At 33.9% G+C, this 24,771-nt stretch overlaps 3 protein-coding genes across 5 annotated transcripts; 1 reads left to right on the top strand and 2 right to left on the bottom strand.

The window, feature by feature from the left end:
* Window positions 1-1,602: 1,602 nt before the first annotated feature.
* On the bottom strand, window positions 1,603-4,401 carry LOC108904511 (pickpocket protein 28-like). Its single transcript, XM_018707100.1, has 5 exons — window positions 4,251-4,401; window positions 2,563-2,737; window positions 2,357-2,502; window positions 1,873-2,164; window positions 1,603-1,809 (listed from the first exon to the last, which is right to left on the bottom strand). The coding sequence occupies exons 1-5, from the start codon at window positions 4,376-4,378 to the stop codon at window positions 1,603-1,605; spliced, it is 948 nt and encodes a 315-aa protein (XP_018562616.1). The 5' UTR covers window positions 4,379-4,401.
* Window positions 4,402-5,138: 737 nt separating this feature from the next.
* Window positions 5,139-12,842, bottom strand: LOC108904515 (zinc finger protein 2 homolog). The gene is made up of 5 exons (XM_018707104.1): window positions 12,655-12,842; window positions 12,035-12,600; window positions 11,671-11,964; window positions 5,411-5,625; window positions 5,139-5,349 (listed from the first exon to the last, which is right to left on the bottom strand). The coding sequence occupies exons 1-5, from the start codon at window positions 12,802-12,804 to the stop codon at window positions 5,171-5,173; spliced, it is 1,404 nt and encodes a 467-aa protein (XP_018562620.1). The 5' UTR covers window positions 12,805-12,842; the 3' UTR covers window positions 5,139-5,170.
* Window positions 12,843-12,897: 55 nt separating this feature from the next.
* LOC108904523 (MPN domain-containing protein CG4751-like) lies at window positions 12,898-20,513 on the top strand. Of its 3 annotated transcripts, none has more exons than XM_018707117.1 (8): window positions 12,898-13,153; window positions 13,307-13,420; window positions 13,643-13,783; window positions 13,837-14,068; window positions 14,130-14,232; window positions 14,290-14,459; window positions 14,512-14,760; window positions 18,933-20,513. In XM_018707117.1, exons 2-8 carry the CDS (start codon window positions 13,307-13,309, stop codon window positions 20,057-20,059), a joined length of 2,136 nt encoding a protein of 711 aa, XP_018562633.1. In that variant the 5' UTR covers window positions 12,898-13,153; the 3' UTR covers window positions 20,060-20,513. The 3 variants fall into 3 exon arrangements, with proteins under 3 accessions (XP_018562633.1, XP_018562632.1, XP_023310841.1); XM_018707116.1 differs by having other exon boundaries at window positions 14,118-14,232; XM_023455073.1 differs by lacking the exon at window positions 13,307-13,420 and having other exon boundaries at window positions 14,118-14,232.
* The last annotated feature ends 4,258 nt before the right edge of the window (window positions 20,514-24,771 follow it).

Genomic DNA, 24,771 nt, shown 5'->3' with positions numbered 1-24,771 from the left:
TAATCCCCGGCTTAAGCATAGACGCCGTCGGCATCTTTGTTACAGCACCTGTGCCGGGGTTATGCCCAGGTAAGTTTTTACTTATTTATCAGTTATTTTCATTACTTTAGAATACATTTCTTTAAAATTGCGACCCCCGACAAACAATATACCAGACAGACAAATACACCAAAAGACACGTACGCCCCCGTGAGGGGGCATCCCCACACGACTAACACTTACACACCTTCCCCCCCCCACACACACACACATACACACCCCCCATACCCTCCTTAACCCTCCCCTCCCGCGCTAGCCTAAGGGCCACCTTAGCAAAGCGCATCCCAGGCTGCATAGCCGCACTACCCTACCCAACCATACCACACATAAACATGACACTACCCCCGGGGTTTACACAGACGAGCCGGCGAAGCAAGAAGAGCGCCAGAAGAAAGGGCCCTAGCCGGCGGGGCCCAGCCAGGACAAAAGGAGGTCCCACAAAGCGCCTACACCGGCCGCATTTGCGGTCGGGGTAGACGACGGATGGGGCCCACCTACGAAGGCTGTCCAGGCCTACACGAGATGAGGCAGGATAAAGAGGGATAATCCCCCTCGATCCCAAATCATTGAGGCCAATTTCTAGCCATAGAATAATGGCGCGGTGATTTTCAAAGATCAATTTGGCCGCGTTCAGCAGAAGCAGATACAAAACTATTTAGAAGCAGTTTGAGTTTTAGCATTGTATAAGTTATTTACTTATACAACGGTTTTAGTTTGTTTTAAATCGTAAACCGTTAGTGGTGTTTAATGATCTGCTGAACGGCCTATTTAATATTTATTTTGACATAACCTTGTTTTTTTTAACAAATTCAAATAATGAATTATCAATTTGAAAACATAATTTTTGAAAGATAATATAGTTGTTGGAACTGTACTGGCAGCAAATGACCTCTTGGAGCCCCTTCACGACGGAGAATTTTTTCCAAAGGATCGACGGTTTGTAATAACAAACATACTTTGTGAAACTATAGTGCCCAATTACACAGACTTACAATTTAGAAAACATTTTAGAATGTCTCGTGCAACATTTGAGGTCAGTAATTTTTAACTTAATAATAATAACTTCAAACTATATTATTCTCAAATAAATACTGTCTAAACAATTGTGTACTGTCGACATTTCCACAATCGTGTATTCGACACCATTATATACATATTTTACTTCGAAATATTCGAATTCGTTGTCTATTGCAGCAACAATAAGACACTTTGACATAACCACCATAAAACATAACCCAATCAGGAGCTGAATTCAAAATTTCCCGCTACGTTTCAACAGGTTTTCAGATTTAAGCGCTTTATTTTTACGCTTGCGAAAATGGCAACAGCTTAGAAAACATGTTTACATTTAACGTATTTTCAACTGTACGTTCAGTAGATTAATCATAAACAGTTTGCCAACGTTTGTATCTGTTGAACGCGCCCAATGGTACTGATATATTCTTCAGAATTACACGACTATGAATTTAGCCAGACAAACACTTTATCATTCATTTGGGGTAGAATAGACGTAATCAGTTATTGTTGCATGGATACATCTCTCTCGTATAAAGGATCAGATTTTTACGTACGAAAATATTGTTTGCCACAAGGGATATCAGTTAAAGTGCAGACACTGCAAAATTTGGAAGATTCAGGTTCAATAGGCATTACGAACGGAACACAGTTGCACAATGCCTGCATACTCCTCATTTTACATTCTACAAAGCAGTCGCTTTGCCTGTAGGCTCCAAACGAGGTGTTGGCCTCGGAGTCAAACATGCATTTCCTCTAAAATAAACATTTAAAACTTTTATTAACAACGAATTTATTACGCAAAAGCAAATTCGTTACCGAATGTATGGGAATAGATTTGATTTGAGGTGTGGACCTGATGACGTCAACTTCTATATTGAACAAGATCCGTTTGCCTACATCGACAAGATATTCCTTCAACGAACCGCTTAGCACATCGGGGAAATCCTTGCAATGGAAAAAATGCACTTTGAACCCGGTGGTTTCCAGTGTCGGATAGAAATAGTCGTCCACGTCATTATTTAGTACGACCTCCAAACCGTACTGCATGCCAGAGCCATGAGACACTTCTGGTTCTGACGGTACAGCATGTCGATTCTGATTTATATATCTAATAAAGAGAAAACAATAATAAAAATAACATTATCGTGAAATAGTAATGGCGTAATAGTTAACTTTGTAATTAAGTGTTTTTTAAACGTAATAAAAGAGCTACAATTTTTTTAGTAATTTGGTTTGGTTCAATTTCACAAAACTCGCTGTAAAATATATCAAACACGAATTAATAAAAGACAGTACTTACAAAGACGCTCTTTCGCTAGGCCTAATGTAGTTGAAAACGCAACAGACCCCATCAAACGTCATTCTTGTTAAAAATATGTCCTCACAAGGGTAATTCTGACTGTTCCATCGACACTTCTGCAATATCTCCTCACACGGTGTAGTCAACTGAATTAAATCGGGCACATTTATGGAAATTTACATATATAGTTACCATTTTCAACTTACCTCTATAATTTGCCCAGTTGGATCATAGAAATTGATCTCTCCGTCATATTTATCCAACATTTCCTGGACCTTTTCGAATCTTTCTTCGCCATAATTGTTAAAATTGTAGAGATTCCCGATCAGTTTAATATCTTCCATTATGGCCGTTATATTATTTTCTTTTATTAAGGGACTGCTGTTAAAAACAAACAAATAGTAAAAAATAAATGAGCTGCACCTTAAAAATCTGTAACTTTCGGTCATATTTGTACTTGTCCCACCAGGAATCGTCACTATCGATATCTCGAAAAGTACTGATCTGATAATTCTGAAAATTTGGCAACCTAGCAATGGCAGTAGGGTCAACACAGCTAAAATATTTAGAAATTTATGGCACGTCTGGTTATACCAATTGTTGACATTCTTGTTCCCCTATATATTATTGCATTTTCGGATTCTACATGAATTTGGAGGGTCACTTTATTAAATATTCCCTATATCTAGGAGTTATAGATTTTGAGATATTAATTTTTAAAGAAAAAATTTGATAGATGCAAGGGTCCCCGGAGAAGCTAGTAATTCTTTTCAGAAGCGCGATATCAATTGGATTTTTGGTACCGGGAAAGGGCATAGGTAACACTAAATTATGGCATATCAACAAATGAAAATGTTTAATACTACGTGTTTCATTTTGCTGTTACATTTTCATAGTGTCAAACAGCTATAACTTTGTTAACTTAAATGGTACACCATGTATTTTTTTACTCTGTCGTATGCAGATTGAAATTTCCTTTCAAGCCGTATAAGCATTGTTAGGGTTGCTGTTACTACTTTGAGAGATATTTGCAATTTTCTATTTTCTGTACAGTTTTTCTCATATCAGACCTGTTATCAAATTGGCCATGATCAGAAACACTCCAAAAACAATTGAAAGAACCTTACATTTGTCAAGTTATTTGTCAAATTATTATCGTGTGTGAAAATTTAAATACAAATGCTTGGGGATCGCTTAAATTATCCTAATGAGGATTATTTAAATTTGTTTGTTATTTATGGGCAATTCTTTACATGTTCTTGAAATTATTTTGTCACAATGTCTATAAATAACAAACAAATTAAAATAATCCTGATTAGTATACTTTAAACGATCTCCAGGCATTTTTATTGAAATTTTCAGAAAAAACTATTACAGACGTAACAATAATCTGACAACTAATTGTTTTTGGAGTGCTTCTAGTCATAGCCAATTTGATAACAGGTCTGCAGGTCTGATAAGAGAAAATTGCAAATATCTCTAAAAATAATAATGGTAACCCTAACAATGCTTATATGGCTTGAAAGGAAATTTCAATCTGCATACGACAAAGTACAAAAATATGGGGTGTACTATTTAAGTTAACAAAGTTATAGCTGTTTGAAGTTACCAAAATAATGTAACAGCAGAAATGAAACACCTAGTATTAAATGGTCTAATTTTTAGCTGTGTTGGCCCTACTGCCTTTGCAAAGTTGCCAAATTTTCAGATTGATCGGATCAGTACTTTCCAAGATATCGATAGTGGCGATTCCTGTTGGGACACCCTGTATAGGTACCAGATTTTAGAAAAATTATATTGCGCATACCATTATTTGATTTAAGACAGAAAAATACTTATTTATAACTGTGAATACTAATTATGCTGGAATTATTGAAAAAATGTGCAAACTTACAGTTTTTTTGCAAATTCGTAAGCTCGCTTCTTGCTTATTTTATTTATGTTGCAGATGGCAACCCCAGGGTGCTCCACTTCCTGAAGAGGAATAGTGCCGTCAAAATTGACGAAGGTGGAGTCCGTCATATACCACAACCACAAGAAGCGGATCCAAAGAATCGTTAGAAAAATCGTCACGATGTTTACCAACCCCCAAAATATTCTAAATTTGAGAAATTGTACTTTATTGGAAAAAAAATTAATACCCTTCACACGTAAACTTACTTTTCGTAGATAGAAATATGCTCCATAGTGAGAAAATTACACGCGTGGATGGTGGTGTTGTCAAAAAAATGTTTCAGGATTTTCCGTATGCTCTTTCGAGACTTCGCCATTTTATTTGATTAACTATTCAAGCTGAGGATTGTTTTAATGTTGCTTTTGTTGGAAATGGTGTGACAAAGTCATAGCATGACAAATAAATATGTGAAAAATAGAAAATTTCCGTGATAACATCTAACTCTAATAAATTTCATTTTATAAAAAAGAAAATGTGCTGAAAAGTAGGTCAAATTGATAAACACACAAGATATCCTCTGCGGCATTTAAATTATTAACGGGGACATGTTTGTAAATTATTATACAGGGTGTAAGCATAAAAAAATCAATTTAAAGATAATAACGTAAAATAATAAAGAGTAGAGTGCAAACTAATACGTACCTTGTTTAAAGAAGTCTCATTTCTCACCAGTATGTTCAAAATAAAAACAATTTATCCAAAATCTTGTATCAAATAAGTGGCACGGAAGCGGCCTTGAATATGATCCTTGTGGAACTCCGGTTGTTTGTTTAGTTGCTTTATAACTCGCAAAGATTTTGTGAACAACACATTACAATAAAACGCTCGCACTATTTACATTTTTATTCACAAATATACAACTAGGCACCCTTGGTGTGAATTTTCATGTGATTCTTTAGGTGGTGGCTCCTCCTGAACGACTTCCCGCATATAATACACAAATACGCTTTGTTCTCCGAGTGTATATTCTTGTGCTGCTTCAAATTCTTCGGATCCGCAAACGTCTTGTGGCAAACGTTACACTCGTGGGGTTTCTCACCTAACAATCATTTTTACGTGGAATATAACAAAAAAATAATTAATGGAAGAGTCGATAGTACCTGTGTGAGACCGTTTGTGAATGTTCAGGTAGTATACAGTGGAAAAAGTCTTCAGACAGTACGAACACTGGTGCGGCTTCACGGCGGAGTGAGTTTTGAGGTGCTTCCCCGCAACAGTCGACTGTGCGAAACATTTTCCGCAATGTTTACATGAGAAGGGTCGTTCTCCCGTGTGCACGCGCATGTGGGAGGTTAGTCGCCCACTTGACACAAATCTATAAAGAAAAACAAACTACATATTTCCTGAAAACGTACATACAATTTGTTTTTAAATAAGATAAATTGGTATTATAGAGCAGTTAATTTTGAACTCCCAAACTTGAATCTGAAGTTGTTTTAAGGTTGGTCAAAAAAGAAAAAAAAAGAAAAAATCTTATTTTTTTACTTTTTTTAGAATTGTTTATAAACGATTTTTTGAATAAAATTTTTTAAATAAGCCATTTCGATGGGAAATTCAATTCTCTACAAAATTTTTCCTATGAACTATACCGAAATTTTGCTTCGTTTTCGTACCTACTATATTTAAAAAACTGCAAAAGTGCATTTTCACCCCTATCTTCAATTTCAACCCTCTGGTTTTTTCATTTTTAATTACCCTTTGAACAAGTCATGTAATGAAAATCCTTGAACGAATCCTTCCTTTTTTGCAAAAAATGAGAATTAAAATGTATAAGGGTAAACACGACGAAAATTGAAAAATTGGCTAAGTTTGAGTTTGAGTCAATTCTCATCCAAAATTACTGTACAACCTCTTTTTTTGAAGGAAATTTTATCTACTTTTTCTTTATGAAGCAATGCCTATCGCAATCTTTACACAAAAAAAACCTAGAGGCAAAAAATTTAAAAAATTAGAAAATCGAATTTTTTGCTTTTTTCAAATTGATTAACGATTTTTTGCATAAAATTTTCCTTTTAAATTTTTTAAATAAGCCATTTCGATGGGAAATTCAATTCTCTACAAAATTTTTTCTATGAACAATAGTGAAATTTTGCTTTGTTTTCGAGCTACAATTAAAAAACTGAAAGGGGTGCATTTTAACCCCTATCTCCACCCTCTAATTTAATAGTACTTCGCGGTTTTTTCATCTAAAATGACCCTTTCAACGATTCATGCAATAAAATTGCTTGAACGTCATAGTTCCTTTTAACCCTGTTTTCTGGATGTAATCGATAGCCTACTAACTCAACCTAACCTATCGTCAATGATTTCTGTAGTCTTTAGAAAATGGTACATGGTCGACACAAAACGATATGAAATTTGTTTTGGGTAAAAACTGGAGTATATGGTAAAAATTATCAGTATGTGAATATCTGCCATTGTCGTCAAAAATTAGGTTAGATAAGGATATAATAAGTGAGGTTAGTTTAGGTTAGGTTAGATTAAGTTGGATTATTTTATAGTTGGATGAAACAAAATGCATAAGAGAAGATTCATTTTCTGCCAGACAAGGGATGTTTTGGAAACTGGTATTCCACCGTCTCGAAACAATTTCACATTTGTATTCAACAGGGGTCTGTCGGGGCAATCGAAAAAAAACATTAGAATCTTAAAAGTGAGAATGGAAAATAAGGAAGACATGTAGATATGTGAAAAATTAACGATAATGAACAATTTCAAGCAAGTACAAAATAATAGAACATTCACAACATGGAAGGACAAAATAAACCAAAAATACTTTAGTCCAAGCATTCTGTCACCGATTAATGTTAAATTTGAAGAAATTATTACCTGGACAAAAAAAATATGACCGTATAGAAAATTAAATTTTAAATTGAGTTTCTTGTTCTTTAAACTCGATCCAATATGGCGAACATGGTTAAAAAAAATCGCAAAGTTGAAAAAAACTGTTTTTCTAAAATAACTAAAAAAATATAGCACGGATTGAAAAATTTTAAATGAGAAAGTTGTAGGTTTTAAAAAGATCTATCGACAGATTTTTTGAAAGTATCGATTGCTTTGTTACTTTTCGAGATATATCGAAAAAACCGTTAAAAATCTTCTCTTTTCTCTTCTTCTATAACTCGTTTACATTTACGTGCCCATATTTGCTATTTACTGCAAGCATAGCCCGCGGCAAGCCAAAAAAGTACATTTTTGAAAAATTTAAAAATATTAATTATTTTTCGAGATATATCGATTTTTTGAAAAAAAGGCGCTCTCGAAAATTGGCTAGATCTTCTCAGCGGATAGCCCTACAGTAACGATTTTCGGTTTATTTTCTTCGTAAAGAGTTATATTATCATGCTGTTAAAAAATGTTGACGATTTTATTAATTTTAAGGATCAAAAAATGACTGAAAAAGTTGCACTTTTTTTGGGTATGTTTTTTTCAAATAACTATTTCAATTTTTATTATTTTTTTGTACTTAATCTGGGGTAGCTAAACACGAATATTATAGCATTTTCGCCTTAGAAGCAAAATAGACCCGTAAATGTTTAGTTTTCTTTCTTTAAAAGTCATTTTCATAAAATAAAAATTGAAATAGTAATTTGAAAAAAACATACCCAAAAAAGTGCAACTTATTCAAAGTCATTTTTTGATCCTTAAAATTAATAAAATCGTCAACATTTTTTAACAGCATGATAATATAACTCTTTACGAAGAAAATAAACCGAAAATCGTTACTGTAGGGCTATCCGCTGAGAAGATCTAGCCAATTTTCGAGAGCGCCTTTTTTTCAAAAAATCGATATATCTCGAAAAATAATTAATATTTTTAAATTTTTCAAAAATGTACTTTTTTGGCTTGCCGCGGGCTATGCTTGCAGTAAATAGCAAATATGGGCACGTAAATGTAAACGAGTTATAGAAGAAGTGAAAAGAGAAGATTTTTAACGGTTTTTTCGATATATCTCGAAAAGTAACAAAGCAATCGATACTTTCAAAAAATCAGTCGATAGACCTTTTTAAAACCTACAACTTTCTCATTTAAAATTTTTCAATCCGTGCTATATTTTTTTAGTTATTTTAGAAAAAACGTTTTTTTCAACTTTGCGATTTTTTTTTAACCATGTTCGCCATATTGGATCGAGTTTAAAGAACAAGAAACGCAATTTAAAATTTAATTTTCTATACGGTCATATTTTTTTTTTGTCCAGGTAATAATTTCTGTAAGCATTTCTCTATAATGCTTGGACTACTTACGATCCACCAGAGTAACAAACGTTTAAAAAAATATACGTTTTAAGACGACATTTAAGAAACGATGGCAGAAAATAAAAAATTATATTCAACTAATACAGCTCATATACAGGGTGTGTATGTATACTTCGAATGGGGTCATATTTATATGGAAGCTACATTGCAACACAAGCTAGCAACAAGCAGATACCTAAGTGAGAGCTATGACATGCATTTTTGTTGTCAAACCTTATTATTTTTTATTCATATGATTTTCCATAACACTCAGAAATTTAATAATGAAGACACACACACCGTACAAAAGACAAGTTAATACTTCAAGCAAGAAAGTTGCAAAGTTAACTCTTGGTATATTACAAACATTTCTATAAACTGAAAACTAAAATAAATGTAATAAAGTGGTGTCATATTCGGCCATTCTTATTTTGCCAAATTAATGTTGGCTGTTTGTTTTTTGCCTATCAGGGGGCTACCCTGTTGTCATATCGCATCAGGTTATAGATATTATACAGGAAGTCCCACCACGAACTCCATCGATGGATATCTGGGAAGCCGCTCGAAGGATTTTTTTGAAATTGTGATGGTGTGATACGGACTGTGAGGCCTACCAACCTAAAATGTTTTCAAGGTTATCGTACTTCCGGTTATACCGGAAGTTGTACTAACTTTCTTATTTTAAATGGAACTCCCTGTATATTATTGGATTTTTGGAAAGAGCATCCATTTTTAAGTTGAAAACATATTGCACACTCCATACTTAGGATTGACCGTTTCCGAGATATTTTGATTTTTAAGCAAAAATTGACAGATGCAGACTGTCAAGCAAAATTTATAGTGTTTTCTATTATTGCTCGCAGAACAACCTCAGAGTGCTCTGTTTCAGATTCGCGTGTTCCTTTTGGCGCTCGCTCTCAGAGTGCGCGTTCCATTTTTGCTCGAAATCTGTGATGGAACGCTCCCAGGGCGCTCTCTATTGATCTGAAAAATTTGTCGGAGCAAGGGAAATGTAAACAAAGCGGCCATATTTAATTTGAAGGTTTGAGTTGAGTAAACATCACAGGCGATTTGTTTTTTTCGTTTCGTGTTAGTTTTTTACTTTTAATTTGATATGAATAGAAAACGTCGGTTGTGTGAATCAGTACATACGTTTAAAATTGTTATGTCGCTACTTTGACTTGTTTTATCTTTTCTATTTCAATTGATGACAAGTACTACAACACAACGCACAACGAAATCTTCTCTAGCTGAAGGAAATTTCGAGGTTATCTTCCCTCTACTTTTCCAATGTGTGTTTCATTTTGCTCTGAAAAGGATTGCTCCTGCTCGGATTCGGAGTGCTCCGTAACAGAACTTATAACGTCACAGATTGCACTCAAAGCACTCTGAGAGCAACATAATAGAAAACACTATTAGTTTTCCCTGAAACATAGGTTTATTTTTTTGTGCAAATTGGACATTTTGTAGAGGAAGACCTAATTTATCGAATTTGACATGAAAATTTTTCAGTTTTTATCTTTATTATCTATATTATCTATATTATTAAGGTGATCAAAAAAAATTATCGAATATGAAGTTCAGAAAATGTAGAAAACTCGAAATTTTTAAATGGCAACCCCTAATTATTTTAACGTAATCGCATTCTGCACTAAAATTAAGTGTAACTTTGTTAAAGTTTCCCTATACCTAAACCCAGTGGTTTTCATTTTATTTACGAATAAACATTTCCCTTTTCTTAAAATGATGTTTTCATCTGTTTCGCACATTTTAGGTACACAACATGACAACTGTCACAGGTTTTAAATTTCAAATTTATTCAGTTCCTTGTAGGTCAGTGCTCTAATAGAATCCGGTGATATATGCTATTTTATTTGGGACACCAAAAAATAGTGTGTATAGTACTCCAGTAACAACAAAGTTGGGAAGTTGAAAGAAGGCATTTTGAACATTAATTAAAATAAATTTGACAATTAAAAGCCTGTGACAGTAGTTATGTTGATTGTTATTTACCTGTCACTGCCAACCTAGAATGTGCGAAACAAATGGAAACATCATTTTAAGAAAAATGTTAAATAAAATGAAAACCACTGGGTTTAGGTATAGGGAAACTTTAACAAAGTTACACTTAATTTTTGTGCAGAATGCGAATGCGTTAAAAAAATTAGGGGTTTCCATTTAAAAATTTCGAGTTTTCTACATTTTCTGAACTTCATATTTGACAATTTTTTTTGACCACCTTTGTATAAAAACTGGAAAATTTTCATGTCAAATTCGATAAATTAGGTCTTCCTCTACAAAATGTCCAATTTGCACAAAAAAATAAACCTATGATTCCAGGAAAACTAATTTTTGCTGTCTGCATCTGTCAGTTTTTGCTTAAAAATCAAAATATTTCGGAAACGGTCAATCCTAAATACGGAGTGTGCTATATGTTTTCAACTTAAAAATGGATGCTGTTTCCAAAAATGCAATAATATACAGGGGGTTCCATTTAAAATAAGAAAGTTAGTATTGACTTCCGGTATAACTGGAAATACGATGACCTTGAAAATATTTTAACTTGGTAGGCCCCACGGTCCGTATCAAAATACTACAATTTCAAAAAAATCCTTCGAACAGTTTCCTAGATATCCATCGATTCTAGGTGGGACACTGTATAGTTCACCTAAATTAGATCAATGTCAGAGATCATCGACACTGACATTCACAGACTAAACATAGTGCTTTAAAAACTATTTTCTATTAAAAATTAAAAAATATTTCAAATATATCAGAATGACTTTAAAACAACATGTCGGAAATGTCATAAAATGCAAATGTTTTAACAAAATTATTTTCCATTGCAGTTTTGCTTTTTGCCACTCCTTTAGTTTAATATAATTTGTTTAAAATGATAAATTTGAAAGAAACAATACTAAATATTACCTCTAACAAACTGATCCACACTTAAAATAAACCATTCTCACCTAAAAGCGTTTATAAACGGTGAAAGTTTCAGATAAAGTGAAAAAAATATCTACTGCCCTAAAATGTGTAAGCGCTTTCGAGACATCAAAACTAAAGTGTCTAACAGAAATTTTTTCAATACAATTATCGAAAAATTTTATCAACTTTGCGTTTACCTCATATTGCACACTTTACAGCTGTACGGTTTGTCGCCCTTATGCCTCCTGATGTGTATCGTGAGGCTGGAGGAATGTTTGAATGCCATTCCGCAAATCGAACACAAATGGGGTTTCTCGTCTAGCTGTTTAGCAGTCTTTTTAGCAGGGAATTTGAACTCTTCGTGTTTTCTCATGTGAACCGCCAACGAACCCGATTGAGTAAAAGACGCTTGGCACACAATGCAACAGAAGGGCTTGTTCCCCGTGTGCGCCGACATGTGTCTCTTCACGTCTGAAACTCTGAAACGATACCTATAATTTTATTTAGAAGTATTTAAGAAATTATTAAAAGACCTAACATCAACAGAAATATTATTATTACCTGGTGAATTGTTTTTGGCATATTTTGCACTTCAACTTTTCAGAATTGGAATGGACCTTCATGTGCCTGAGCATTGTATATTTAGAACGGAATACTTTGGTACATTTAGAACAACTGAAATTAGGGCTTGATTTTGAAGAATTTTGAACATTTTCAGGATATAAATTCTCATTGTGACCAAAATTTTTATCATTACTGTCATCACTATTTCTACAATCACTTACAGCATCATAATTACTGTTGTTATTGCCGTAACTATAAGGATCATTGCTTATATCGTCGTACTGATTGCCATAATCGTCTTGACTTACACACTCTGTTTTTTCTACAATTATTTCCTTTTTCTCCACTACTTCTTGTTTATAAAACACGTCATTTGTTGTATTTCCTTCCAGTAACTGAGAATCACCTCCTTTCATACAGGAATACGGTAAATTTCCATTCTGATACATCTGACCCAGTCTTTCGTGAGTTTGGTAACAAAGTTGTCGAAACAAGTAACATGCTGTCAGTTTGTCCAAGCACAAGTTACAAATATGCTGAGGATATATATCGTTGCTCGTTACCTAAAGTTTTAATAATAACTTATTTTAAAGTAATATTTACTTTATAAAATATACCTGTATTGAAGTACACTTCAGAAGTATAGAATTTAGTGGCTCTTCTTTACCTCCGATATTCAAAATGTTAAATAACGATGTAAGATCGTTTCCTGAAGTCATGCAAGTCCTACACAATTTATTTTGAGATAAAACTTGCTCACTCTCCATAATTTTAAATTTGCCGACAAAAATATTTACATTTTCCAATATTTTGACAATTGACACTGTTGACAGATGTCATTTTCGGGGTAGTTGAGGCGTTGGTTTTATTTAAATAAATAAACAAATAAATAGAAGCATTCAAGACAATTCAAGATTAAAACATGAAAGGAAAAATTTCGAAAAAGATCGTTTGACAAAAATATCTTAAGATTCCATTTATATTTTGGACATTTTCCGGGAATGAATTGTTGATATCAAGACGTCGATGAATTTGGGACTCAAAAATTAACCAGTAAATATAAAAGGTGTGTAAAAATTATCCTGAATAAATTGCCAAGGGGAAAGCTAATCAGAGGTAAGTAATTTGATATACAACAGATCGTTTATAGTAGTGAATTGAGGTTAAGGTTATATTTTCTTTTATTTTACAAGCTTTGGCTTCTCTGAGGTGATAGTACTTTTTATCATAATTTTATTTGCATTTCTATTAACACTTATTTCTCTTAAGATGCAGTCTCAACTTGAAGCAGCATTATTAGGTCATAGTACTAATTTAAACCATGACGACGACGAAAACAATTACCCAGAAGAAGAAACGGAAGATAACGAAGAATTTGATGAGGTTTCTTTTGTTTTTAATTGAGTTGTGATTTGTTTCATAGCTTGCTAATTGCATGTCCCGGTTTGCAGATTTTAATATTTATATCTTATGGTTTTTTTATGTTTAGGTATTATAAGTACCTACTTGTCTGACTAACACACTCACATGTTTTGTTCCCCTTTTTCCAATTTTTAGATTTTGTCCCCTTTAGTTTTGGAACCGCTTAGATTATCTATGTTTTAGGACGTCGATGGGGACCATGGAAAAGGTCACAATAAGCAGTTACACGGCAAGGAATCTAATAACAGAACAGTTACCCTGCAGATGTTATTGTCTGCAGGTATCCTAGAGCCTGGGCCTGGTACTATGACTATTGAGTATCTCGTAAGGATAAGAACATGTTTAGCGTCTAGATTTTAATGTGTGGTGTATTTTAGGGGCAAAGATTTGTTGGAGATCTTCTAGGAGACGGAAAAATAAAAAGCCAAGAAACCGACGTGGTATTTGCGTCTCCAAGTGCTTGGGCCATAGCTTGTAAACGATTTATCAACCCCGATAAGAAATCGGGTTGCGGCTGGGCATCTGTAAAATACAAAGGCAGAAAACTGGATGCATACAAGAACGTGTGGTACAAAAAGAAGAAAGAAGAGGAAAAACTTGAGAAAGAAAGTTAGTATAGGTGTATTTTTTTTATTTTCAGTGTAATTCTCAAAAGAAGGTCTTTTTCTAGGTATAAATCTGGAGCAGTTACTGCAGAAGAACATGTCGAATTCCCTGATGTATCAAAGGATTGTTGTGAAACACAACACGATTGCCAATAGGACTTTGACGCAGTAAGTTTTGAGTGTTTGTGAACGTGGTGCGATTTATAAGGTGAGTTTTATTTTTAGTGATGCGAATACTATGATCGACTGCGTACCTTTTTCCAATCTGGGCAAAATTCAGCCGTTCCTGGTTTCTCTTTCGACGAACGCCGCACTGTTAATGGATTTCCATTGCCACTTGACAAAATCCGAGGTATCGGGTTACTTAGCCGGCTACTGGGACGTAAACGCTCACAGTAAGGCGTACCTAATTGAATGTAACAAGTAATTCTCTCACGTATTTTTTAGATTTGCAGATAACTCACGCCTTTCCCTGCCGTTGCACCAAAACGGACAGGGAGAACGCTCAACAGGTCGAACTGGAAATATCCAAGGCGATCGACAGAGAAAAGTTGACTCTAGTCGGGTGGTACCATTCCCATCCGTTTGCAGCAGCGGCTCCCACTTTGAGGGACGTAGATGCCCAGTTAGATTATCAGATCAAAATGAAAGGAACGTCGGACAATAATTACACTCCCTGTGTCGGAATAATTATTTGTAAGTGTATGTTTAATTTTCCGTAACGATTTATCTCTTCTCTTAAATCTGCATTTACGCTTTGCCGGTTATTTGAAAATTTATTTGTAAAAAATTACCGCAAATGCATTGCATTAATTTATTTAATTATAAAAAATGTATCTAAATTTCGATACATTTAGTTGTAAATTGCTGTTTTTCACACGAAACAAAGGCCATAATAATTAATTATTCCATAAACGGTATTAGTGAAGAATGAATAAATTTTAAGATTTAGGTGGAGTTTTTTATACAAAATTAACGTTTCTGATCACATGATGTTGCATGTGCATCCAATTTTTTTTTAATCAGAAATTGGACTGAAATAACAAGTCACTATCACTCAAAACCCCAAAAAACCCGTTTAGTGCCCTGCACTAGAAAAAACCTCACGACGAAGAAAGAGACTTACCTTAACTTTTGAATCGGTGAGCCCCGCACTGACTTCTTTATCTAGTCCGTCTTAAAATTTTACCTGCCCAAACTATCTCAAGTCAAGTATAAATTTTGCAAATTCTTCGAAAATTTTTTCTGTCCAAAATTCCTACCAGGCGAACTATCGACGCCATTTCCCGAGTTCCCTTTCCGTCCAGAATTCTTACAGGCTGCGAAAATTTTGTGCAGCATTGGGCACTTCGTCCACAACGCTCGTTTCCTACGAGAACTTCAGCCTAAAGAGTGACCGCAAAAAACCTGTGATTTTCGCTCGTTCTTTCACAATTCACAGAGAATTTAAAACAATACATAAAAATATGTTTTTGTCGCAAGCTACTTGTCGTAAAAAACTGAAATGAGCATAGCTTTTAGTATTTTTAAAATTTTAAAAATCACCCCTACTTAGGGGTTGAAAAAATGCGAAAAATGAAGAATTTGAATATTACCAATTAAAAACTATTATCATGTGAATTATCTTAATATATTTTTTTTGTATCTTTACAATTATTTCTGATATTCTCTATTTTTGTGGATGATTCCACCCCCTGAGCGCGCTTAAGGGTAGATTTTCTAATCCAACATGCTTATTACAGTCATGAGAATAAATCTTTCAAAAAACTAAAAGCTATGCTCATCTTAATTTTTTACGAGTAATTTGAGACCAAAAACATATTTTTATCTGTTTTCTTTAGTTCTCTGCGAATTGTGAAAAAACGGGCGATTTTTGCGGTCAATTTTTGCTACCTCGCGATTCACAGGAAACAAAGCTTACCTGTCGATAATTTTATGACTAAACTTACCAATGTCTCGGATTGTTGCTAGTGAAAAATGGACTTTAGCATATACGAGTATTTATATCATTAAAATGACCTCTGTGGTTCTCTCAAAAACGTATCAGTGAAAAGTACAACATATTTTGCTGTACCAGCCTTTTTAGAGAGCTAAAATATGCCCTATTTTTCTTATCTTTAGTTTCGTCCAAGTATATTTTTTCCGCTTGAGCCAACAGTGACATACTACTGTCAGTTTTTCCTTTACACGTTATATGTTACGATACATTGAATGGTTTCCGAATTAGGTATTTATTTCCTTTAAAATAATCGAATTCGTTCACATGCATGCATTAGAATATAACACACTAAACGTAAAAATTAGGTCATATAATAAAAATTCCCAGTTAAGCAGCTGTAAGAATTTGTAGGAAAGAACCTTATCTCAAATGTTTCCTACAATATCATTATTTGAAACCTTTATTTCGCTTAGTGCAACACTAGTTTTGTTTTTATACTACCTATGAATTAGTAGGTCGCTCTCTGTTAGTACATACAAAGTAATGCTTTGTGGCAGTAGGTGTTGAGTAACAGTGACATTTAAGATATAATACACTTTGTAGGTTATATCTCGCCTACAGATATTCAATATGTCGTCACATTTTGTCAACATACAGGGTGTCCCAGAATATGTGGGCAATCGCTCAGATTTATACAAAGGACTGAAAATTGATTTTTTTAAATAACTTTTAAAATACTTTGTGTAATACAATTATTTTTAGAAAAAAACAAATGTAAATAAGTGTTTTTTTTTTAGATAGTCAGAAGAAATTTTTTTATTTTTCTTTACGGATTTAATAAAAAACATATTAAATATTTCTTCTCGGAAACAGTTCATTTTATCGATATCAACCAAGAGTGCCTTTTTTTAGTTTAAGGTTTAAGTTATCTAAAAATATTATTTCTGTGCCTTTATCTTAAAGGATGTAAAAAAATGACATATTTCTTTCAGGGGTCAATTTTTAAGGAGTTTTATCTGTTGTCCATTGTATTAAAAAATAATTTAATCACACAAAGTATTTTAAAAGCTATAAAAAAAAATCGATAGGGGGGACCTTTAGGAAAATTTTTATAGGGACTTGTCATGTTTAACATCCCCTGTATAAATCCGAGAGATTGCCCACATATTCTGGGACACCCTGTATAAAGAATCGTCTGCTTTGCACAGTATCAAAATTTAATAAATTTTCTGTTTTGATTTATTTGTGTAAATAAACTCCAAGACACAATTAATGTATCGCTAAAAATAGGCCCCAAATTCAAAGTTGATTTTGTTGGGAATGTCTTATCTGATTTTGATGCTTTTTTTTAAATTACTCTCTTTCAGTAACACCACTAATATAGACATTTTTAATGACATGTCTGTTTGATTTAAACTGTGGTCTTGTATTTTCTGAGCGATTTTTTTTATTCCTGTCATTATTTGAGATACACAGTTAAATTAAATCACACCAATTTATGAGAAAAACTTAGAATAAAGAACAAAATCAATTAAAAAAAAACAAACGGGGAAAATTAATAGGCACTATTCTAATAATGGCTTCACATCAACGACTTATACTTGAAGCTGGATATTAATGTTTTATCAATCGGTGTTCTTTTATCTGTATCTGAGTACGATTTCAGTATCGTCAAATTTATGTTTCTCAATTAATAACGTAGTGATGTGAGTAAAACAATGTATTGATCAGAAAAATTGGGATTACAATCCGATTTAATTGAATAAACCTATAATTATTATAAATAAAGGCAGTCAAAACAACACTTGTTTGTGCAAAAATCAATTTCGAAATTGGGCCGATTACACAGCCACGCAAAAAAAGAAAAGTTGTCTGTACTTTTCATGCGACATATGTTATCTGTAGTATTATTGCCCCCTGATCACGAATCCGGTGTCAGAATTGAGCTATCACATCACAGGAATTTCCTATCCTCAAAAAACAGGTAAAAAATTGCAAAAATTCATGAAAAAGTGCTACGAAAAATACAAAAGTTTTTTTTGCGCGGTCAGAATTAATGGTTCTTTTTCTAACCTCAAAAAAACGGGTCAGATATCATGAATTTTCAAACAATAACAGATTCGCGCCAAATTAGGTATACGGGGGTTTTCTGGGTCGCTGATCACAGATCCGACGTCAGTTTTGCAAAATTCAAGAAGGCGGACCAAATTATCAAAAAATAACGTATTCTAGGTCAAAATTGCGAAATTCATTTTGTAATATTTTACTTTACAACCTGAGTACCCAATCATGTGTTAACATACTTTTTTCGGCTATATCTTGTTCTTTTTTCTGTAAAAGATCTATTCACGGGTTGAATTTTGTAAATCTGATCTCGGATTTGTGATCAGTGACCTCGAAAACCCCCTTGTACCAAATTTGATGCGAATCTGTTATTTTTTGAAAATTTGGTCAGCCATCTTGGATCCGCCATCCTGAATTTTGCAAAATTGACCTCGGATCCGTGATCAGCGACCCCGAAAACCCCCGTATACCAAATTTGGCGCAAATTTATTATTTTTTGAAAATTCGTGATATCTGACCTTAATTGACCTGTTTTTTTTTTTGAGGTTAGAAAAAGAACCATCAATTCTGACCGCTAATTCACGTTCGGCAGGGTCTTAGCTATATAAATGAACATTTGAATATAGAAAAAAAAGTTTTTCTATTTTTCCTAGCAATTTTTTGTGAATTTTTGCTATTTTTGACCTGTTTTTTGAGGTTAGGAAATTCCTGTGATGTGATAGCTCAATTCTGATACCAGATTCGTGATCAGGAGGTAAAAATACTACGGATAACTTATGTCGCATGAAAAGTACAACAATTTTTTTTTGTGTTACTGTTATTACTGGTGCGTTAATGATGTGAAACATATTTTGGACATTTTCAGCACCGTACAACTACGAGAATGCCTCGCTGGAGTCCAGCATCATCGCTTACTGGGTGATCCCGCCCCCCGAAACTAAACCGAACGAGTACGGCCGGCCTATGCTCATGTCGTACAGCGTTATACAGGACTCCATACTCACCCCGAACATCAAAGACGAGATGATGAAGTGCGTCGAGTATTACAGGAAAGAAAACGATTTTGTGAACTTCAATGAGCGTTACTTGGGCACCACTTGCTACATCGACAAATTAAAAAGCACCCTGATCTCGAAATTCCCTCGGGACGAAAGCGAGACCACTCTGTGGCGTTTTATCCGAGAGCAACTGGGTATTTCGTCTGACGAGAAGGAGACGCTGTTGTCGATACCGAACGTAAGCAAATCCAGCCAACTTTTACCCAATTTAAACACCCCCGTGAGCCTGAGTTCGAATCTGATGCTTCCGACTGACATATCCAGTATTTTATTCAATTCCGGGAAGTTTCCCAGCGCTAGCAGCCTCCTAGGACTTCCCGATCCAATGGCGCACAGCACCCTAGCGGCGAATAACATGTTCCTGCAAACAAACTTGTTCAAAATGCAAGAATTACTAAAACCGTTGTCTACGAGCAGTCCGATAACGGGTAAATCGAAAACCGACCACAAACCACACTCTTCGTCTTCTTCTACCCCATTGAAGATCCCCACGGACATAAAACCTTCGAAACCCTCCGATTACTCCATGGACATCCTCGGGTTGAAGAGCAAGATGGACTTTACCATGCCGGACTTAAATTTGTCGAAGATCGGCAAGGAATACTCCATGACGGACTACATTTCGAACCTCAGCAAGCTTTCGAGCGGCAAACAAGACTTCTCCGTGCCGGATCTGAGCATCGGAAAGTCCAGCCTGAGCGATTACCTATACGGCGTGGGGAAGCAAGGGGATCTGGGCGATAGGATGGCGAAGATGCCCAAAATGGACTATTCGGGGTCGATGTTGGATTTGAGCGTTTCGAAGGGCAGCGCTGCGTCGGAGAATGTTTCTGACACGCCAACAGACTTGAGTATTGGAATGGGGGATGGCGGGACGTTCATGGGCGGGCAGGAAGCGGGCGAGGATAAGCCGTTGAATTTGGCCGGGGAATAGAGTGGGTTTCGGTGGATGTAGAGAGACGGTTTATTAAATTTAGGTGTTTTTATTCGAATTATTGGAGGTGGTGACGCGATTTTAATGCTTTTTCGAATAATAGTTTTCGGTGGCATAGGCGGGAATCGAGATTTTGAATTGTTTTTCCAGCGCAGTCTGAAATGTCGATAAAAGAAATTTAGCCACCAAAACAGAAAAAAAAAACATTGATATTGTAAACTATTAAGTGGTAACGCCACTTGAGAGGTTGCGAAAAAGGTGACTTTTCGGGAGTTTTCAAGGAAAAACACTAAAATTTTCTGATATTATACCGGATGTGTCAGAGTTGAAGTAACAAAGGCCTAGGGAAGATTCTGCTCAGCAAAGTAAAAAAGTAAAAAAGGTCATATGGACTTAGGTCCGTAAGTGCTTCGTTTCCGAGATACAGTGTGTTAATTGTTTTTAAAAAATTGAGTTTTTAAAAAAAAAACAATTTGAATAAAATTTTTACGGTTTATTAAAACAATTATTGAAGGTCGCTTTCGGTGTGCAGCAAAATAAAACCCACTCTCAACGGAAAAATAAAAGTATTTTATTGAAAAGAAACGAATAAGTGTTGTCAGGGCGAGCGTTCACTGGAGAGTCGTTATGATGTGGAGTCCCTCGCAGGTATAAGTATTTGGTCCTTGGCGCCAATCTGCCGTGGTCCTCTCTTCCAGGAACGATATCCCGCGTTGCACATTGTTTCTTGTCACTTGCAACGGGTAGACCGGTCCGAGTGGTGTCAGGCTGGCGCTATTGACATAATACTTAAAATGGGCCGCTTGCAGACATGTGTACCCACATTAATATACATCAACTGAACTAATTAGATTTGAGCAAGTAATTTTTTTTTTCTGTAGAAAAGAATATCACCCTGTAGTTTTTTTGCGGTTTTTATGTAATATTTAGATAAACCCACTAAAAATAGTGCATTTGTGTTTCTTAACTCTCTTTAGTGTCTCGCTTCGTTTTCGAGAACCTACAAAAAAACGACTTGCTCGCTGGGTTTGCCCCTGAAAATTTTGGATCAAATCTAATCGGTTCAGTTGATGTATGATAATATGGGTATACATGTCTCCATTTTAAGTATTACGTCAATAGCGTCAGTCTAATGCCACCCGGACCGGTCTACCCATTGCAAGCGACAAGAAATAAGGTGTAACGCGGGATATTATTCCCGGAAGAGGATCACGGCAGATTGGCGCCAAGGACCAAATACTTATACCTGCGAGGGACTCCACACCACGACGACTCTCCAGCGAACGCTTATTCTTTTGTTTTCAATAAAATACTTTAATTTTTCCGTTGAGAGAGGATTTTATTTGCTGCACACCAAAACCGACCGTCAATAATTTTTTTAAAACTGCAAAAATTTTATTCAAATCGGCTAACGCGTTTTTTTTTAAACTATTTTAATAAATCACCCCGTATCTTGGTAACGCAGCACTTGCGGACCCATGTTCATATGAACTTTTTACATATTTTGCTGAGGGGAATCTCCCCTAGGCTTTTATCGCTTCAACTCAGAAACACCCGGTATACTGAAAGCTAGGGAACACCATGACACCAGCCCAGAAACCAAATTTCTTTAAATTATCTTTATAAACGTGAGTTACAGCTAAAAAAACACTTGTTTCCAGTTTATTAATTGAATTTCAAGAATTTTGATACCACATTTTAAGAAATGTTTCAGTAAAACATTGTTTCAGTTTTTTAAAATTTGGGCCACCCTGTATCTCTAATAGTTTATGTTAATACAGCTAAAATAATTATGAGTGACCTTTAGAAATTAAAATATCGATTTAAAATTTTCAGAATCGAGATTTTTTCAACCTAGAAAATGATGAAATAACGAGAAAAAAGTTAAAAAAAATTCAATTTTTGACGATTTTGGAAATTTTTAAAAATTTTGAGCGACTTCTAAAAAAAATTTTTTGAGCTGATTTTTTGAGGGGGCTCTTGAAACATGATAAACTAACATATTCACGAGACACGAAAAAAAAAATATTCGTTATTTTTGGGCCGCCCTAATTTTCATGTTTTATGATCTAATTCGACTGGAGTATCGGTATAATGCCAGATATCCTTGTTTTTTTCAAGGTAAAAAATCTATGGAAGTTACTCATTATGGGAGGTTGACATTTTAACTCCCAAAGCCCCACATTGCGTATGCCACTGACAATGATAGTACAGCCGAATGAATGCTAGGTAGCCAATTACACATTTTTAAAAAATAAATCCCACACTATATACTCTGAAAAAAAGTGACTATTATACTATAGAAATTTCTAGTAAAAATAATTAAGCTTAGGTTTTTTGAACCTAGAATGTCGGTTTCTGACAGTGGCAGCTTTTTTGGTTGTAGAAATAAATGAAATATGTGATATGCACATTTATATTTAAAGCTTATTTTTATGTTTGTGTCCAACATTACATAGGCTGAATGTTTTTTTTAAGTATGAATAACAAAATTTTAGATGATAGCTTTGTGTGATATTTATTAATTTATATCAAAATGCTTTTTAATATATTTTTTACTTTTTTATTCGAGTTTGTAGTGTCTAACTGAAAAGTGTATCATGTTAAATTGATGTAAAATGAATTATTAAAGCTTTATATTTAGTTTCGTGGTTTGATATTTCACTCCTCTTCCCGATTTTGTCGCAAAAATAAAAAAGGTTGTTCATACACTCAGCAAAAAAATTAAGGGAGCAGGAAAGTTTCCAAATTTTTATGGCATGTATTGAGCTAAAAAAATTTTTTTTTTTGTGATTTTTGAAAGACCGTCAATATGAGGCCTTCTGGTATGTTTGAGAATTTTTTTTTTGTTATACTCGCATTAATTTGAAAAATTGCAAAAAAAATTACTTTCTCTGCTGTTTCGAAATATCGACGACTATGCGAATTTTGCGAAAAGTACCAATGTTTGTAGATGACGAAACCGTTTTCCTTTCCTGAGTCATCAGTTTTATAAAAAATTAAAGAAGCAGGAAGGAGGTTTATTGCTCCTTAAACATCAATTAATGATGATTGAGATGAAAAAAAAATTGTTTTATTTTTCGCGTTGAATATCGAAATTTTGAAAAAAATTTAATTTTTCAAATTTTTTTTGCATTATTTTTTTAAAATTCGAATATCCCTAATGTATTCGAATATATAATTTCAATATTTCAAATGGCCAAATGTTGAAATTAAAAAAAAATTAAATTTTGAATTTTTTTAATTTTAAAATATTCAGAAAATTATACTGAATTTTCTGTTCAATTTTCATTCAGTTCATTCATTTAAATTAATATCCCCAAATAAAACTTCATGCATTTATTTTACACGCATCGCTGTACGATTTATTGATAAATTTTTCAAAAGTTCTCAAGCTTTAAAAACATTTTTTTTCAAAACTTCCAAATTTTTTTGCATTAAAAGAAAATTAAATCTTTGTACAATTTTTTTTCCGACATTTGATAAATATTCAATGTGAAGTTGTGACAAAAATAACGCACAAAATTTTTAAAAATTTGATTTTTTTTCAAAATTCTTATTTTTTTATTTTTTCGGTATTTGATGAGTATTTAACCCGAAATTGTGAGAAAAATAACGCAAAAACAAGCAATAAACTTCTATAATTTTTTATAAAACTGACGATTCAAGAAAAGGAAACGGTTTGACTGATCGATTTCAAAATTTACGGGCCTCATGGGCATGTATTGAGCTAAAAAAAAACTTACAAACATTAGTACGTTTCGCAAAATTCGCAGCAAAGTCGATTTTCTAAAACAGCAGTCATTTTTTGGACTTCCTCAAATTAATAGAGTACAATATTTTTTTCTCAAACATACCAAAAGGCTCTTGAAGAGGATTGATTCAAGTTTCCAAAACCCATCTTCCATTCGCTATAGGATCAGGATCATTAATTTATGAGATATCGATGATAAAAAAAAAATAATGTTTCACTCAATAGCCGATATCTCGGTATGAGAAATAATCGTTCAGAAAATAAAAAAAAAGCAAATTGAAGCTGAAGAGTCACGCTAAATGACCCTGGCATTGATTAAGCCAGAAAAGTTTTCTGAGCGCATGACAGTTTGGAAAAAAAAAATTGTAAAATTTTTGCTTTATATTATTCCTTTTAATTGCAACGAGAATGTTGCTCAAAAAATTTTTTTATCTCAAGATTTCAAAACTAGAATCTTCAAGCTTCAAGATGCTTCTTTTCTTTTCTCGATATCATTATTCCTGAAATTACAGCGTTTCAAAAATCATTAAAAAAAATTTTTTGCTCCCTTAATTTTTTTGCTGTTTATTTAATTTTTTTTTATCAAAACAAAAAGTTTTCTAAATAGGTACATTTCCGCGTGCTTTGATTTTTTTTACTTGAAAGATTCATTCATAACTTTATACAATTTATATTATTAATTTGTATAATATAACTTTTGTGTACTAGATGGCGTGTCAGGATACAAAGCTAAGGACTTTGTAAAGCCAATAGCAAAAGCCACTGTAAATTTACTAAATTTCAATTATTTCCACCATTCGAAGACGAGAAAACTCGAGAAAGACATAACATATTGATGAGTTTCTTTGTAACGGAATTTTACAAATAAAGTGACAAGTGATCTATCTTTCATTATTGAATATTTTATATAGACGTCACTGAATTGTTTCCAACCATAAAATCTACGAACCGATTTAAT

This window comes from Anoplophora glabripennis, unplaced genomic scaffold (assembly GCF_000390285.2).
Source record: "Anoplophora glabripennis isolate ALB-LARVAE unplaced genomic scaffold, Agla_2.0 scaffold112, whole genome shotgun sequence".
In the NCBI taxonomy this organism is placed as follows: domain Eukaryota; kingdom Metazoa; phylum Arthropoda; class Insecta; order Coleoptera; family Cerambycidae; genus Anoplophora; species Anoplophora glabripennis.
Note: the sequence above shows the minus strand (reverse complement) of the source record. Positions and strands in the feature narration are given on the sequence as shown.